This window comes from Agelaius phoeniceus, chromosome 12, assembly GCF_051311805.1.
Source record: "Agelaius phoeniceus isolate bAgePho1 chromosome 12, bAgePho1.hap1, whole genome shotgun sequence".
NCBI classification, from domain to species: Eukaryota; Metazoa; Chordata; class Aves; order Passeriformes; family Icteridae; genus Agelaius; species Agelaius phoeniceus.
The window spans coordinates 20,936,874-20,953,661 of NC_135276.1; the positions used below are offsets into that span (position 1 = coordinate 20,936,874).

The 16,788-nt window shown below is 62.8% G+C and overlaps 1 protein-coding gene across 7 annotated transcripts in view; it reads right to left on the reverse strand.

Moving 5' to 3' along the window:
- CBFA2T3 (CBFA2/RUNX1 partner transcriptional co-repressor 3) overlaps positions 1 to 16,788 on the reverse strand; it is a 29,092-nt gene that overhangs the window by 6,936 nt on the left and 5,368 nt on the right. Inside the window, exons 1-5 of one of the 7 annotated variants that reach the window (XM_077184910.1) lie at positions 13,944 to 14,198; positions 3,866 to 3,997; positions 2,424 to 2,501; positions 942 to 1,183; positions 515 to 604 (exon numbers count right to left, since the gene is read on the reverse strand). In XM_077184910.1, coding sequence (XP_077041025.1) covers positions 515 to 604; positions 942 to 1,183; positions 2,424 to 2,501; positions 3,866 to 3,977 — 522 coding nt within the window. In that variant the 5' untranslated portion in view covers positions 3,978 to 3,997; positions 13,944 to 14,198. The other 6 variants (XM_077184907.1, XM_077184908.1, XM_077184905.1 and 3 more) reach the window with 6 other exon arrangements.

The following is a 16,788-nucleotide window of genomic DNA, read 5'->3' on the forward strand; positions in this document are numbered from 1 at the left end:
GCCCAAAATCCCTGCAAACTGACAGGAGGGGAGGGGGCTCTGCTGTCCCCCTCCAGCTCAGCCTGGAGCAAACCACACCAGCAGATTCCTGTGATGAGCACAGACCTCCACTCATGGACCCCTGCTCTGGGGGGGCTGGGAAGCAGAGGTGGAAAAGGAGCTATTTTTGCACTTTTTAATTATTCCTTTGCTAGCAATGGACAGGGGACAGCGGGCTCAAGCATCTGCTGGCAGTGCCCATGCTGCCAGGCATGCCAGCACCAGGCAAATCCCTCTGGAGCAGGGTGACACTGCAGAGTCAGCACAAAATTAAAAGGCAAATAAAAAAAAAGGGGATTTTTTTAATGAATTTGCAATTGCAAGTGGCAACCAGCTGGGCTGACCCCTTGCTTTATTGCAACCAGCCCTGGCCCTGCATGACTCCACACGTGTGAGGGCATCCCCAAAGGCACCCCCAAATGCCCTGTGCTGAAATGCTGCCATGAATCCCGCCCTGCCCAGGCTGGAGACCCACCTTGAGGAAGGGGATGACGAAGGGTCGCAGTGGGAAGTTGGTGGCCTCTTGGAGCTTGGCGTGAAACTCCTCGATGGTGAGGGTGGAGTTCTGTGGGGACAGCCTGGGCTCAGTACCCCTGGCACAGCACCCCGCACCCCTGGGGCACACCTGGCTGTTCCTCCCCCATTCCTGCTGCTCTGCCAGGCTCACAGGGAAACCACACTCAAGGGAAAACCACGCTCAAGGCTTCACTGGCCATGCCAGCAGCCAGGACCAACCCTGTGCTGGCTGTGTAGATCCCAGGAGACGCTGGGAAAACAACCCCCTTTCCTCCAGGATTTAGATCAATCTAGGCCACTCTTTCCCTTTTAGCTGCATCTCCATCCCCAAAAGAAAACCCAGGATCCCCAGACGTGGGGTCCCTGTGGCTGAGCCCAGGACGTACCACGAGCCCCAGGACGAGGGTGCGCACCCGCTCCCCGATCTCGGGGGAGATGTCGTTCCCAAACTGCTGCAGGGTGGTGAGGAAGCGCTTCAGCTTGGAGAGCTGGCGGGCACCACAGGCTGGAGGGAGCTGGTGGGTGGACAGGGAGGCGCTGGAGGAGGTGGCTGGCCCGTTGCTGAACCCGTTGGGGGTGGACGGAGCCCCATTGATGGCGGTTGGCGAGTGGCTGCTCCCGTTCATCACTGGGGAGACAGGGAATGGGGGGTCAGAGCAGGTGGCTGTGCCACGGCACCGTGGGGATAAGGCTGGGATGGTAGGACCAGAGTGTCCTGCTGGGTCATGTGGGGCTGGCACCCCCTGGAGGGATTCAGGATGCTGGTGAATCCCTGGGGCTGCATCCTGGACTGGTGGGAGGGGAAGGAGGGGATGCAGAGCATCCCCCAGCATGGCGAGGGCCTGATCCAGCTCCTCAACAGCCGAGGCAGCCAAGGGAAGGAGCTCCATCCTGCCCCTGGGGGAGCTGCTCAGCATTCCCAGAGAGAACCCGTGAGCCATTGCCCATGGAGCCCAGCCTGGCTTGCAGAACAGCACTGCCACCTCTGTCCCCACTGCCCGCTCAGCAAGGACAGGAGCTGCCTTCACACCGCACACCGGCAGACCCAGGGGGGATATTCTGGGGTACCAACCACCAGAGTGGCAGACCCTGCTCTCCTGCACCAGCCCCACGTGAGCACAGGGACTTATCCCGGCTAGCACAGGTGACAACAGATGTCACCCCTGACCTGAGGGCGCAGATGACAGCACACGGCACCCATGTCCTGATGGCGCAGGTGACAACACGCGTCACGCATGTCCTGATGGCGCAGGTGACAACACACAGCACACATGTCCCGACGTCATGGGTGACAACACATGTCACACAGGTCCCAACATCGTGGGTGACAACACACATTGCCCATGTCCTGACGGTGCAGGTGACAACACGTGTCACCCGCGTCCCAACGTCGTGGGTGACAACAGGCATCGCCCATGTCCCAGTGACATGACAAGACATGTCACCCACATCCCAATGGCAGGGGTGACAAGATGCGTCACCCATGTCCCGATGCCCCAGGTGACAGCACGTGTCACCCACGTCCTGATGGTGCGACACCCCCGTACCCCAGCACACACGCGCCTGTCCCCGCTGGGACCCCCTGCACTGACCTGAGGGTGCTGCCCTGCCCTGCCCTGCCAGCCCTGCCTGCTTGGGGGGTCCCACTCCGCTCTCTGGCTGGGCAGCACCCGCTGAAGAGGTGCCAAAAATAACCGGGCAGCCAGCAGGGCTTTATTCCCGCGACAGGTGCGTGCCCAAGTTGGACAGCACAGCACAGCACATGTGTCCCCGGGCCGGGCTGGGGCTCCCATCCCCGTGACCCGGCGGGGCAGGGCCGGGGGCTGTGCTCGGGTCTCTCATGAGAGCGGGTGTTTCATTTTACTTACAAAGACAGACCATCGACCATTTCAAGCAACCATGAAAACGGCCGCGAGGCAGAAACGTCGGAGGGCCAGCGTCTCGATCTGCAAGCAAAATAAAACACGCTATGATGAGAGAGCAGAGGGGGCAGCTCTCGGCCCGGGGCCCTGCACGGGATGCTCCTCACCATGGGCAAAGCCACCAGACCCACCAGGGAGCCGGTCCCTGCGTGCCACTGCAGCCACAGGGAGGGTTCAGGGGATGGATGCTCAGCTGCCTGATAAAGTCCTGACAGTTTAGGGACCAAATGAGGTCCCTCAAGGCCAAGAATAACTGAAATGTCGTGGTGTCCATGCCAAGCTGCTCCATGCCCCCAGCCTCGTGTCTCAAACCCTGCTCCAAGCTGAGCTGGGATGGAGAGGCCGCCGGCACCCCTGGCCCTGCATATTGAATCCTGCTCCGTGCTGAGCCATGGCAGAGAGGCTGCCTGCACCCCCAGCCCCGTGTCCTGAGCCCCTCTCTGTGCTGAGCCATGGTGCAGAGGCCATTTGCAGCCCTGGTCCCTCATCCCAGAGCCAGCCACACCTGGGCTGCCACATCAGCACCGGGCTGGGATTGACACCCAAACCAACCAAGCATGGCCAAGCACAAACTGATTTCTAGAGTCCAGAAGCACTGCTGGGGGGCTACAGGTGTCAGGGGATGGATCTTGGGGATTGTTTGGGGTTTTTTTCTTCCCCGCTGGGTTTTTTCTGAGCAAGAAACAGCTATGAGCAAAACCTTGCACACGTGTGTGTCCAGGAAAAGCCTCAGCAGAACTGAAGCAGCCACTGGCGGTGGCCACTGGCACTCCTGCCAGGGCCCAGCCTTGTCCCCTGCCTGTCTGGATCCTGCACTGCCTGTGCCTTGTCCCTCCAGGTGCCAGGACAGTGACACCAGCACAGTGACAGATCCCTGGTGCAAACCCTGCGGGTGTGCAATGAGCCCACGTGCCTCTGGTGTCAGCACCACACTGGGTGGCTGTCCCCAGCCCAACTACAGACACTGAAACTCCCCCCTGGCATCCCCTGATGCCACCATGCCATAGCCTGGGCAGGACAAGGAGCTCCCAGCCACTGTGGCTGGCCACGACACCGCCCTGCCACCACTGGGTGCCACACGCAGAGGGACAGATGTGTCCCCACATGCACGGGACCCACCACGGGGCCATCTCCAATCCACAGGAACTCCCACAACCGCCACCACCCTCCAACCACGCGCTGCCCTGTGCCAGCACTTGGTGAGTGGCTGGCAGGATGCCCCTGTCCCCTCACAGGAACATTCTCCAGCCATGGCTTGGCAATATGCACCTGAGGCCAGGCGCTGTCACCCGTGTCACCGCCAGCGCCGCGCTCCGAGCCGCGGGTGCCACGCGTCGGGAGGAGCTGGGGGCAGCCCCGGGCTGGCAGCCCGTGCCCAGGGTACTCACTGGTGCTGGGAGCGAAGGAGGGGTGGCGTGAGGCTCCCTGGGCGGCGGGCGGGGGCATGCTGGGTGGCGAGGAGCGCGCCTGCGTCTTCACGTCGGCCGGCGAGTCGGGCATGGCTGCGGTCTCCGCGTTATCTGCGGGAAGAGGGCACGGGGAGGTGAGCGGGGTGTGCCAGGCAGGGCTGGGATTCCCTGGCAAACAGGGGTCAGGGGCACAGGGGGCACTTGGGGACATCAGGCTGGCTTGGGCATCACCGGTGCCGCTGTAGAACTCGGGTAACGGGGACGGTGCCCGGTGTCCCGTGTGCCACAGGGCGGTGGGGAGGGTATGGAGCTGCTGCTCATCTGCACAGTGCCCTGTGTGGGGACACAGTGCTGGCACCACTCTGCCCCTGCAGTGCCAAGCCTGCCCCAGCCTGTGTCACATCACTGCTGTCACAGCACAGCACCGTCCTGACACATCCTGGGAATTCCTGCTGCCTGCTGACCCCTCACCATCCCTGGCAGCATCACCCAGGGCTGGCACAGCCCCTGGCAGGGACTGTGGGGTCATTACAACCACTCTTTAGTGGCAATGACAACAGCAGGACCCACACATCCATGTGGACTGTCCTCCCCACACCTGAGTGGCCCTGCAAGGGCAGGTCCTGCAATCCAGGGACTCTGGAGCTCCATCACCACCACCATCACCATCATCACCATCACCATCACCCCAGTGGGCATTGCCGCCTCCCTCCCAGCCCCAAATGACTCCCAGCAGTGCATTCCCTGCCAAGGGGGGAGTGTGCCAGCACCATCCCCTGCAGACACAGCCCCGGGGCAGGCTCTGGGCCCCCTGGCTGCCACGCTGGCCCTGACGGGTGGCCACAAGTGCTGGCAGCTGTGGGGATCTGTCACCGTCACCGTGCCCGCGCCGCCGCCAGCTCCGGCCAAAGATGGAAGAGGCCACCACGGCCACCCCCGGCCATGGGGACCCCCTGTGCCTGGCTGATAACCACTAATCCAATATTCATCCTAAATCCAGGGCAACTGTGGGGACATGAATTGAACCTGGCCACAGCACTTTGGCTGGGCTAAGTAAAAGCAGGGCCTGATCCCCACCGAGATGCCATCGGGGTTGGGCTGCAGGCAGTGGCACACAGAGCACCAGGAGATGGTGGCAGGAGCCAAAATCTCAGCTGGTCACCCACAGAATCCTTCTGGAAGGCTCCAGCATCATGGTATCCCTCTCTGTCCACAGCAGACTAGAATGCTGCAGTTCCCTGTTCCTTGCTCCCTCCTCCCTGCCCAGCCACAGGAGAAACCCCAAGACCTTGCAGCTTCCCTCCCCCCAAAACCTCAGCTTCCTTACAGGGCCTGCCAGAAGAAATGATTTGTTTAGAAAAACTTTTATTTTCCTTTTTGTGAAATGTCCATCTCTGGGCAAAACTCCTCCAGCCTTCCAGGCTTCCCCTGTCACTCAGCAGAGCAGGATCCAGCTCTGACAGCAGAGGATGAGCCCTGAGTGTGCACAGGGGTCACAGCTGCAGCACCTGGATCCCACATGATCCTTGCCTGCATCCCTGGCACCATCCCTGTCCCTGTCACACCCCTGGCAGCATCCTGGCCTGCATCCCTGGCCAGGTCCCTGCCTGCATCCCCATCCCAGCCCCGACTCCCTGCACATTCCCACACCAAGGAGAAAGCATGGACTCATTCATCCTGGCACTGACATGGCCTTTTCACAGCTTCCCATCAGCAGGAAAGTTTCCACCAAGCTGAGCAAGCACTCAGGGAAATGGGGCCTGGTTCTGGTTTTTCTTGTGTTTTCTTTTTTGCCTAAATTTTCCCTGAGGTGTTTGCAACCCAAACACAGCCAGGCAGGCACAAGAATGGTCCCAAATCCAATGGGATACAGAGCTTGGAATGCCCAGAGGAGCCAACCACAGCTGTGCCAGCAACCCAGGTCCTCTGCAGGATGGGATGAGCTCCAGGGGAGCAAAGGAGGTTCTGGGGAGCAAAGTGCAGCCTCCCCTCAGCACCTTCAACCAGCGATTCCCCAGCACAGCTCCAACTCCAACTCCACCTCCACTGGAATGATTTTTCCCTCTATTTTTTTCTCTCTTTGGGGTAATTTGTCCCAGCCGCTCAGGCCGTGTCTGTTTTCCTCCATCTGGTTTCCATTAGGTCTGTGCAGCCCAGATGAATAAGTAATAATATAAAAATAAAAGGATTAGTATTTTCTGCTGGGCCGGCGGGAGCGGCCGCTCCCCACCCAGCCCCCGGGGCCGGCGGATGCGGGACCCCCACACCCCCCGTGTGACCCCGAGCCCCCCATTTGTCACACGGCAGGGAGGGTTCAACCCCCGGGGCAGGGTCCCTGCCGGGTGACACTGTCACACATTCCAATGGGCACAAGGAGGAGCAGGAGCAGCGCCACGGGGCTGGCAGCCGTCCCGTCCCATCCCATCCCATCCCATCCCAGCCCATCCCATCCCAGGCCAGCCTGTGCTGTTTCCCACAGCCCCAGGGAGCCCATCCAGCCACCACGAGCCTTGTTCTGCCTCTTCCCGGGCAACAAGTGGGATGTGCCAGCTCCAGGGTGAGAGCAGAGCGCCCGGGCCGGCTGCCCTGCCCTCCTTTCCCCAGGGATGGGGCTGAGGCAGGCACGGAGCTGCTCTGGATGTGGCCGCTGGAAAGCCCCGGCTCCCTGCAGGCAAAGCTGCCCGGGCGAGGAAGGGGTTAAAGGGAATTCAGCGCCCAGCATCCTTCATGCTCACCAAATGGCCACAAATGAAATCCAGATGCTGGAGGCGACGTCTCCCCAAGCCAGGCTGCCTGCGAAACAAAGGCAGGGAAGCATTCCTGCTCCTCAGCTGCCGCAGCCAGCGCGGCCAAGAACAACTCCCCGATAAGATGGCAGGGCAGGAGCTGTCCCAGCTGGAGCAGGTTTGGAATTGGAAGCGTGCAGTGCCTGAGGCCGGGCAGCAGCGCCAGCCACGTGCACCAGCCCGGCAGAGCTGCTGGGACCTCAGGGCACCATCAGCTCCCTCCTGCCTGCACCCATCCTGTTCTGACCTCTGGGATCAGCTCCCTCCTGCCCTGCACCCATCCTGTTCTGATCTCTGGGATCAGCTCCCTCCTGCCCTGCACCCATCCTGATCTCTGGGATCTGTTCCCTCCTGCCCTGCACCCATCCTGATCTCTCTGGGATCAGCTCCCTCCTGCCCTGCACCCATCCTGACCTCTGGGATCAGCTCCCTCCTGCCCTGCACCCATCCTGATCTCTGGGACCTGTTCCCTCCTGCCTGCACCCATCCTGATCTCTGGGATCAGCTCCCTCCTGCCCTGCACCCATCCTGATCTCCTCTCTGGGATCAGCTCCCTCCTGCCCTGCACCCATCCTGACCTCTGGGATCAGCTCCCTCCTGCCCTGCACCCATCCTGATCTCTGGGATCTGTTCCCTCCTGCCCTGCACCCATCCTGATCTCTCTGGGATCTGTTCCCTCCTGCCCTGCACCCATCCTGATCTCCTCTCTGGGATCTGTTCACTCCTGCTCTGCACCCATCCTGATCTCCTCTCTGGGATCTGTTCCCTCCTGCCTGCACCCATCCTGATCTCTGGGACCTGTTCCCTCCTGCCCTGCACCCATCCTGATCTCCTCCCTATGGCCACAGTGACACAGGTGACACAGGTGACACAGGTGACACAGGCAGCTTGGAGTTCATCCCCAGTTGCACTTGGAGCAGCACAAGGCAGGAGTGCAGCTGTGGGATGGGTTTAGATTGGAGATTGGGAAGGAATCCTACCCTGGGAGGCTGGGGAGGCCCTGGATCCCTGGCAGTGCCCAAGGCCAGGCTGGACAGGGCTTGGAGCACCCTGGGATGGTGGAAGGTGTCCCTGCCATGGCAGGGCAATGAGGTGAGCTTTAAGGCCCCTCTCAATCCAAACCATTCCATGATGATGCTGCAGGGATGCTGCCCACCCATCACTGGGGTGTTCCAGGTGCTCATTTTGGGGAGCCAGCCCAGCAGGGAGCAATCCACATCCAGCACTCACCAGCACAAATGAAGCCCTTCAAAAGGAAATCCAATTAATCAAACTCTGCACAATCTGTAAAGGAACCCAGATCCAGGCAGCTCCAGTCCTGGGCAGCCCCTGCAGGTCACCCCCAGGGGCATCCTGAGACAGCTCCTGTGCCACTGGCCCAGCTGGGACATCTCCCAGCAGCACAATCCCAGGGTAAAGCACATTTCCCCAGCTCAGATACAGCCCAGTTTCCTAGGATAAAGCACATTTCCCCAGCTCAAGTACACCCCAATTTCCTAGGATAAAGCACATTTCCTCAGCTCAGGTACACCCCAATTTCCCAGGGTAAAGCACATTTCCCCAGCTCAAGTACACCCCAATTTCCCAGGGTAAAGCACATTTTCCTAGCTCAGGTACACCCCAATTTCCCAGGATAAAGCACATTTCCCCAGCTCAGGTACACCCCAATTTCCCAAGGTAAAGCACATTTCCCCAGCTCAGATACACCCCAATTTCCTAGGATAAAGCACATTTCCCCAGCTCAGGTACACCCCAATTTCCCAAGGTAAAGCACATTTCCCCAGCTCAGGTACACCCCAATTTCCCAGGGTAAAGCACATTTCCCCAGCTCAGGTACACCCCAATTTCCCAGGGTAAAGCACCTTTCCCCAGCTCAGGTACACCCCAATTTCCCAGGCTAAAGCACATTTCCCCAGCTCAGGTACACCCCAATTTCCCAAGGTAAAGCACATTTCCCCAGCTCAGGTACACCCCAATTTCCCAGGGTAAAGCACATTTCCCCAGCTCAGATACACCTCAATTTCCCAGGGTAAAGCACATTTCCCCAGCTCAGGTACACCCCAGCTGGCTTTGCTTTCCGAGCACCCACATCCTGCAGTGCCAGCCCTGCTGGCAGATGCCCCACGGGCACCAGCTCCCAGCAGGTCCCAAGCCCTGCAGTGTGGCAGGGACAGCACAGCTCCACACGGGACAGCAGCACCCACAGCCAGGCTCTCCACTCACCCCAAGCCCCAAAATCCCAGTTTTTAATCCAAAACCACCCAGCCGGGGACCCAAAGCAGCTGGCTCGGTGCCACCAAGGCAGTGCCAGCAGCTCCCGCTCGCCCCGAGCTGGCGTGGCCGGGGCTGGGGATGGGTTTGATTTTTCCTCGAAACAACAACAAAAAAGCCAAAAGAAAAAAAAAAAGAAAAAAAAAAAAAAGTGCCCTCTCTGTTTTACAAGCCTTCATTTGCTATTGTTTATGTAAACAGGTAAATTGTTTCGTATCTCAATTAAAAACATCTGCCACATAAATGAATACCAATTAACTCATCCTGTTTTTAATTACTCTGTTAATTACACACAGGCAGCAAAAAGGATGGCAGGGGAATAGGGAAAGCATGCTTACACCCCCCCTTCCCACCTTGCTCTTGGCAAGGATCCGAAATGTGCCCAGATAATGATGGATTAAGGTGAAAACCGTGGCTCCCGGCCAGCTCCGGCGTGGCGGCTCCTCCCGGGGCTCCTCGCACGGGGATTTCCCGGGACCCTCCGGAGAGGTTTTGGAAACCCCAAGCCCCACGGGATGCCCCAAAATCGAGGTGGCCCAGCCCTGCTGGCACTCCCGGTGCCAGCCCCGTGCTCCTTCTCCAAACGTGCCCGCAGAACTTTGGGATGGCGAGAGGAACGAGGAGGCAGCGTCCCCGTGGACCGAGCGCATCCTTGTGCCCTCCTGGCACACGGGGGTGGCACGGGGTGGGTGCCATCCCTGGCGAGGGACCCCGGGCGCCGCCGGCCCCCCCGGCTGCGGGAAGCTTTCCAAGCGAGCAGATGGGGCAGGGAGCGGCGGCAGGAGGAGGAGGAGAGCAGAAAAGGCTATTTTCTCACGCTACATATTTTACAAGTCGAACATTTTGTGCATTTCAGCCCTGCCTGTAAAAGCATCTCGGCCTCAGCCCCGGGACTCGGCGGCGGAGCCTGTGAGTCAACAGCGGCTGGCGACGACGTGGCTGCCGGCGGGGGGACGGGCGGGAGGAGGGGTCCCCCACACACACAGGGGCAGTTCGGGGGGTCCCCCTGACCAGCAGCACCCAGCCAGAGCACAGTATCTGCCGCAGCGCGGTGCCTGCTGCCATCACGGGATTGATCCCACCGGGGTGGCACAGGGATGTGGGCGCGCACACCCACCCACCCTGCTGCTCCCCAGCTGCCTTACACTCCTGGAAATTAAATATCCTGGCTAAACACCAGGAGTAAACAGTGCCGCGGGCAGCCCGAACACCTGGAGAGGAGCAGGGCTGGGGCTGACCCTGCCGGAGCCGCCCCCACCCAGGAAACACCCACGCCTGGGCTGCACCATCCCCCGGAGCACTGCCAGGGGAGCGCCCCAAAACGGGCCCCGCGCCCCAAAACCGGCCCCGTGCCCCCAAAACGGGCCCCGCGCCCCAAAACGGGCCCCGCGCCCCAAAACCATCCCCGCGCCCCAAAACGGCCCCGTGCCCCAAAAACGGCCCCGCGCCCCAAAACCATCCCCGCGCCCCAAACCGGCCCCGTGCCCCAAACCGGCCCCGTGCCCCAAACCGGCCCCGTGCCCCAAACCGGCCGCACACCCCGAGCGGGGATTTCTGCAGCCCCGTGCGGGGGATGCTCGTGCCCCAAGGCGGCCCCGATGGCCGGAGCAGCGACAAGCGGCGCACGCAGGGGGCTCGGGGCATGCTGGAGGCAGAGAGCGGCTGGAGAAGGAAAAGCTCCCCCTGCACCCGCGGCTCCGGTGCCGGCAGCGTGGGAACACCGAGGCAGAGCCGCTCCCCGAGCCGGTACCGGCTCCGGGGGGTGCCGGATCCGGCCGCGCTCTCCCGCAGCCTCGGGCTGCTGCCTCACCGACTCTTTGTCTATTTTTGAACCACGGGCTTCCATTTCGAGCCGGTTTTGCCCGTGTGAAATTGAATCAAAGAAGACGGGGGAAAGAAAAATATTAATGAGGATTTTGCAAAATAAACAGGAAATCCCTTGGATGTTTTCTGGAACCATCGGTCAGCATCTTCCGAAGGAAAGCTGGGGGTTTGTCAAGGTGGGGTTCCCCCTGGGGAGCCTGAGCACAGTGGGAGGGACGGCAGAAAACAGCTTCAGGAAATCCAAAAATAGCCCCAAGCCGGGCAATGGCACTAAGGCCGGGGAGTGCCCTCTGTGGCACCAGCCTGTTCTTGCCCCTGGCAGACAAGGATTGGTCCCAGCTCGGGGACTCCCCATCCTGCTGGGCAGCTGAACCCATGTCCCACGTGAGATCCAGCTTGGGGAGCACAGGGCAGGCTGCAGCCCCCGACCTGCAGCATCCACAGCATCCCCGGCCCCAGCAGCAGCGATTAAGCCCAGCTTAACCCCTGGGCTGTCCCTGGTCCCTCCCAGCCCCGTTCACAGCACCCGGCCCTGCTCTGCCCCGAGCCTTGTGCTCACCGTGACCCTGCTGCTCTGCCCGGGGGCTGCCGAGGGTCAGTGCTGGTGTGGGGGCATCTGTGTGTCCCCCAGGAAGGACCCAGCTCTGCCCCACTGCCAGCACTCCCTGGCAGCCCTGCACTTCCTGCTTGACTCGCTGCCAGCCCACTGACTCCGGCTAAGAGGTAAAATAGAAATTGGTGGGGTGCCTCCCTCCCCGGGGGTCCCACAGCACACAGAGCCCTTCCCGAGGTGGCTGCAGGACAGGGCACCGTGCACAGCCACGGGCAGAGCCGAATGCCCCAGACCTCGTCAGGGACTGATGGCAGTGAGCAGAGCCAGACCCCGTTCCCTGCTGGACACCGCAGGAGCCTCAGCGCCTGATCCTGCCGGGGTTTCCAGCCATGCAAACATCCCTGGCTCCAAAGCAGAATTCCAGGAACATCAGCACAGACCTGCCAGCCCCAGGTACCCCGGGGGACCTGCCAGAGCCCCCTCCTGCCTGCTCAGCCCAGCCCTGAAGGGGGGCTGAGCACCAGAATATTTTTCTGTCCTGCAGCCTGGAAGTTCCCAATGAAAGAGGCAAATCCTGCACCCACATGAGGCCTCCCCACTGCCCAAACCCGGCGCCCACCCCAGGGCAGCACCCAGAGCCACGGGAGAGCAGCCTCTCCCCCGCCATGCCCTGGCTTTTCCCCCTACAAACCAACATCTGCACTCACGTTTGCCAAACAAAACACACCCAACATCTGCCTGCTCCCGGGTAAAGCCTTACCTGCCAGCACGGGAGGCGGCCGGCAGGGAAAACCCCCCTGGCACAGCCAAGTTCACCTCCACTCGCCTCCCCAAGCCCGGAATCTCTCCCTGTGTGGAGAGGAGTCCTGCCTCACAAACCTCCGAGGATCCAAGAGCCCGCCCCAGGCGGCAGCTCCGCTCCATGGGCTCCTCACCCGAGCACCGTGGCTGTCAGCATCCTCCCCGGCGGCTGCTCCGTGTCTGCCGCGGGGTTTCGGGCTGGCTCCCCCGTTCCTCCATGCCCCGCACCGCGGCAGAGCTCACCCACCGCGGCGCCGAGCGGACGGGCGCTTGCAGAGTGTCTTCAAGTCGCTCGACAAAGGAGCGGGGAATTAATATTCCTTTTAATTAAAGGCAGAAAAATCTCTTTGTTCCTGAACAGAGAGAAAACAACAGAGGGAAGAGCTCAAAAGCTCTTCCTAAGCTGGAGACGAGACCATCGCTTGGAATCAAAGACACTGTCAACGCACACGTGACCTCGAATTAAAAAAACAAAATGAAACGCAGCAGCGGCAGCGGCTCCTCTCCGACAGCGAAGGAAAGTTGCAAAGTTTTTCTTGGCTAATAGAGGGAAAAAAAAGAATTCCAAGAAAAGGTGTGTTTAACTAGAGGAACGCTCTGCGGTATCCCAAGGCACCATCCAGCGGCGAGGGGATGACGGGAAGAGCTGCTCGTGCTCCGGCTCGGTGTCGCGCAGGGGAAGCGGGGCCAGGCTCGCTCCATCGCTCCGCCGGCAGCATTCCCTTGGCACAGCCGGGCTGCCCAGCTCAGCGCGATTCCAAAGGGAAGGCAAGAGCGGGCGGTGATGAACGGCAGCGCTGGAGACTCCCGAGCCAGCCTTCCTTCCCAAATCCGCATCCAAACAAACAAACATCCCCCGGCACACGCCGGGACTCTGCGAGCGTTCCCAGCACAGCCCCGCGTCCCCAGCACGGAGCCGTGTCCTCGCACCAAAACGCACAACGGAGGGGCTGGAACTTGCCGGAGCAGCCCCGGCATTCCTCCCGCAAACTCTCCCGAGTGGGGCAGCTCCTCCTCGCCCCCAGCACGGCTCCGGCTCCCCGCCCACAGCAGCCGGAGAGGGATGCGGGGATGACAAAGAGTTGGATTGCAGGGTACGAGTCGGGAGCCACAACCGGGGGGGTCCGCTGGGGGTGGGCACAAACTCGCGTGGGTTCCCGGGGAGGCTGTGCCGCCCCACGCCGCCCCGGCGCTCGGGGGGACACGGAGGGGAGAGCAGGAATTGCCCCGGCAGCGCAGGGACTAGGGGTCCGCGCCCCGCCGGCCCCGGGCAGCGCCGTGCGTGGGAGCGGGGCCCGCGGGCACGGTGATCCCGCTCCGGGGCTGCCTCCGCCGCGGAGCCGCTCCGAGCGCTCGTCCCGGCCGTGCCCCCGCTGGCCCTGCCCGTGCGCTGGCTCGGGCGCACGGAGCATCCCCGTGCCCTGCGCACCGGCAGCTTCCCCGACACCGGGAGCCTCGCCCGGGTACCGAGAGCATCTCGGGCTCCCGCACAACAGGAGCGGGCACCGGGAGCCTCCCCGGCTCCTTCTCGCCGGGAGCACCCCCCGAGCATCGGGAGCATTCCCAGCCCCTTTCCACGGGAGCCTCCCCGGGCACCGGGAGCCTCCGATTCCCCGACGCACCGGGAGCATCCTCCGACCACGGGTAGTACCCACAGCCCCCCTGCCCCACGAGCCTTCCCGGGCGCCGGGAGCTTCCGATTCCCCCGTGCACCGAGAGCATCCCCCGAACACAGGGAGAATTCCAAGCTCCGCTTTCACGGGAGCCTCTGCGGGCACCGGCAGCGTCCCCGTCCCCGTCCCGGTGGGCGGACGGCACTTACCGTCCTGAGGTGTGGCGGAGGCGTGAGGTAAGTCCCAAGGCAGAGGCCGGCGGGGCCGGCCGGAGCGGGCAGAGCCGGCAGCGGCCCCCGGCGGCGGCGGCCCCGGTCCGCTTAAGGCCGGCGCTGGCGGAGCGCGGCCCCGCGGCGGCGGCTGCCCCCGGCACCTGCCCGCCGCCGCTCGCCGCGCCCGGGGCCGCCGCTCGCCGCCAGCTCCGGGGCTCGGGGCGCTTCCCCTCCCCCCGGAGGGGGGGCACCGGAGAAGCGGGGGAGGGCGGAGAAGCCGCGGTAAATCCGCGGGGCCGCTTCACCCCCGGCGGCGCATCCTCCCGGCGCCGCGGCCGTGGGGCGCCCGCGGCCGCGCTCCGTGCCCGGCCGGGCCCCGCCGCGCCGCCGCTGCCGCCGCGCCGCCCGCCCGGCCCGGAGTGAGCGGGGCCCGCCCGCGCCGCTGCCTTAGAGCGGGGCCGCCGCGCCCGCCAGGGGGCGCCCCCCGCCGCCGCCGCCACCGGAGCGGGACCCCCGGGATGAGAGACCGGGAGGGGAACGGGAGGGGATGGACCGGGACAGGGAATGGGAATGGGAATGGGAATGGGAATGGGAATGGGAATGGGAATGGGAATGGGAATGGGAATGGGCGGCATCGGGACGGGAACGGGAGGGGATGGACCAGGACAGGGAATGGGAATGGGATGCATGGGGACAGGGACAAGGAATGGGCGGCATCGGAACGGGATGGGATGGACGGGGTTACGGGGCCGGGCAGCAGCGGGGATTCTGCTCGGCACCGGGGGACTGAGTGGGACACAGGGCTGCGTGACACCGGCGGTCTGCACAGGGACATGGGGCTGCCCAGGGCCTCAGGGGGTGCGTGGGACCTGGTGACACTCTGGGGACTGGGAGGCCGTGCACGGCAGTGTACGAGGCTTGGAGGCTGCAGGGATCTGGGTTTGCAAAATCGTCAGAGCTGGGGATGCTAAAGATCGGGGGTTGCAAAGCTGAGAGCGGGGGGCTGCATGGGGGGCGGGGTTACATGTTTTGGGGAGCTGCAAGGAGCTGGGAGTTGTTTTGGGGGAGGTGGAGGGACTGCAAGGGAACGGGCCAGGACTGCTCTGGGGCCATGGGAAGAGTCAAGGGGGTGGAGCAGGGTGGGGGTGTCCGCAAGGGGCTGGGGGATGGAGCTGTGCTTGCTCAGCTTCCCTCTCCAGGGGCCCAAGGGCTGGGGTTGCACTGGAGCGGCCACAAGGGCACGGGCACAGCTCTCAGAGTCCCACATGCCCATCCCAGCCTGGCCTTGGAGTGCCCCCCACCCTGCTGGGCCTCGGTGGGGCTCCAAGGGCAGCTGCGTGCTGGGAATGCCGCTGGGACCCTCCCCAACAGCAGGGCACATCTGGCTGCCTGGCACAGCCTTCCTGCGTGCCCCGTGCCAGCTGGGGGACTGCATTCAAATTTTCCCTCCCCGAGTCCTCCTACAACGCTGCTGCTCCCGTGCAGCGGGAACACAATCCCTGTGAATTTCCCTGCGAATTTCCCTGCGAGCCCAGCCCTGCCTCTGTGTGTAATTACTGTGCCTGGCAGCTGCTTCCCTCTGCGACTGCCCTGTGCCGGTGCATTACTCATCCTCCCCGCTTCCCGGGGATTGGGAGAGCGGCGGCTCTGCCGGGCGGAGTCACCCGGCTCGGCTCGGCCGGGGTTGGGTGGCACAGGACAGCGGCGGGGCCACGGGGCAGCCAGAGAGGCACAGACACTGTGTGGGCACTGCGAGAGCACTGCACGGCCCTGGCATGGCCCTGGCACGGCCACTGCACCAGGGCTGCATGGCCTCTGAGTGACCATTGCATGGCCAGAAAATGGTCACTGCCTGGCCAGTAAATGGTCACTGCATGGCCTCTGAGTGACCATTGCATGGCCAGTAAAGGGTCACTGCATGGCCTCTGTGTGACCACTGCATGGCCTCTGAGTGACCATTGCATGGCCAGCAAATGCCAACCACAAGGCCACTGAATGACCTTTCTATAGGTAATAAATGATCAATACCAGGCCACTGAGTGACCATTCTCTGGCCACTAAATGGCCATCCCTTGGCCACTCTGGGGCCACCACAGGGTCCCCAAATGGCCACTGCATGGTCACTGCTCAGCCCAGCTCCTGCCACTGTTGGGGTCACAGCAGGAGGTGCTGCAGAGCCCTGACCCAGCCCTTCCAGCCCCAGCTCCAGTTTTCCATCCCTTGCTCCCCGAGGGCTCCCAGAAGGGTCCCAGGGGGCTCCTTGGGGTCTGTGGTTCTCCAGGCTGTGCTGTCCCTGTTCCCACGGGGCACAGGAGGGAATTCCACCCCCACAGCTGCACTCCCACCTCACCGCACCCAGCCTTGCATGGCTGGCACATGCAAATGCCAGCACCACGTGTGCTTGGGGACACAGGCACTTGGACACATGGCTCCCAGCACAGGTCAAGGCCTTGTGGACCCCCAGCACCAGGGGGGCAGCCCAAGAGTGTTCCCAGAGCTCTGGGCTGCCAGCACAGGGCTTCTTTGGGATCAGGGATGTGCCCATGGGGGTGACCACGCTCTCAGCCCAGCCACCTGTGTCACACAGCCAAGTGCAGCCCTGGAACACACCAAAACCCTCTGTGAGTGCCCAGCTGGTGCTGTGCCACCAGCCTGGCCATGACCAAACCCATCCCCTCTGACCTGCCAGCCCCCTGCCACCCCCACGTCACAGGGACCTGCTGGGAACTGTCACCACCTCTCCTTCATTTGGGGTGCAGCTGAAGGACATCATCAAACACCCCCTGCCCTGGCACCTCGTGCCCAAGGAGCCACTCAAGCACTGTGGGGACGGGCAGGTGGC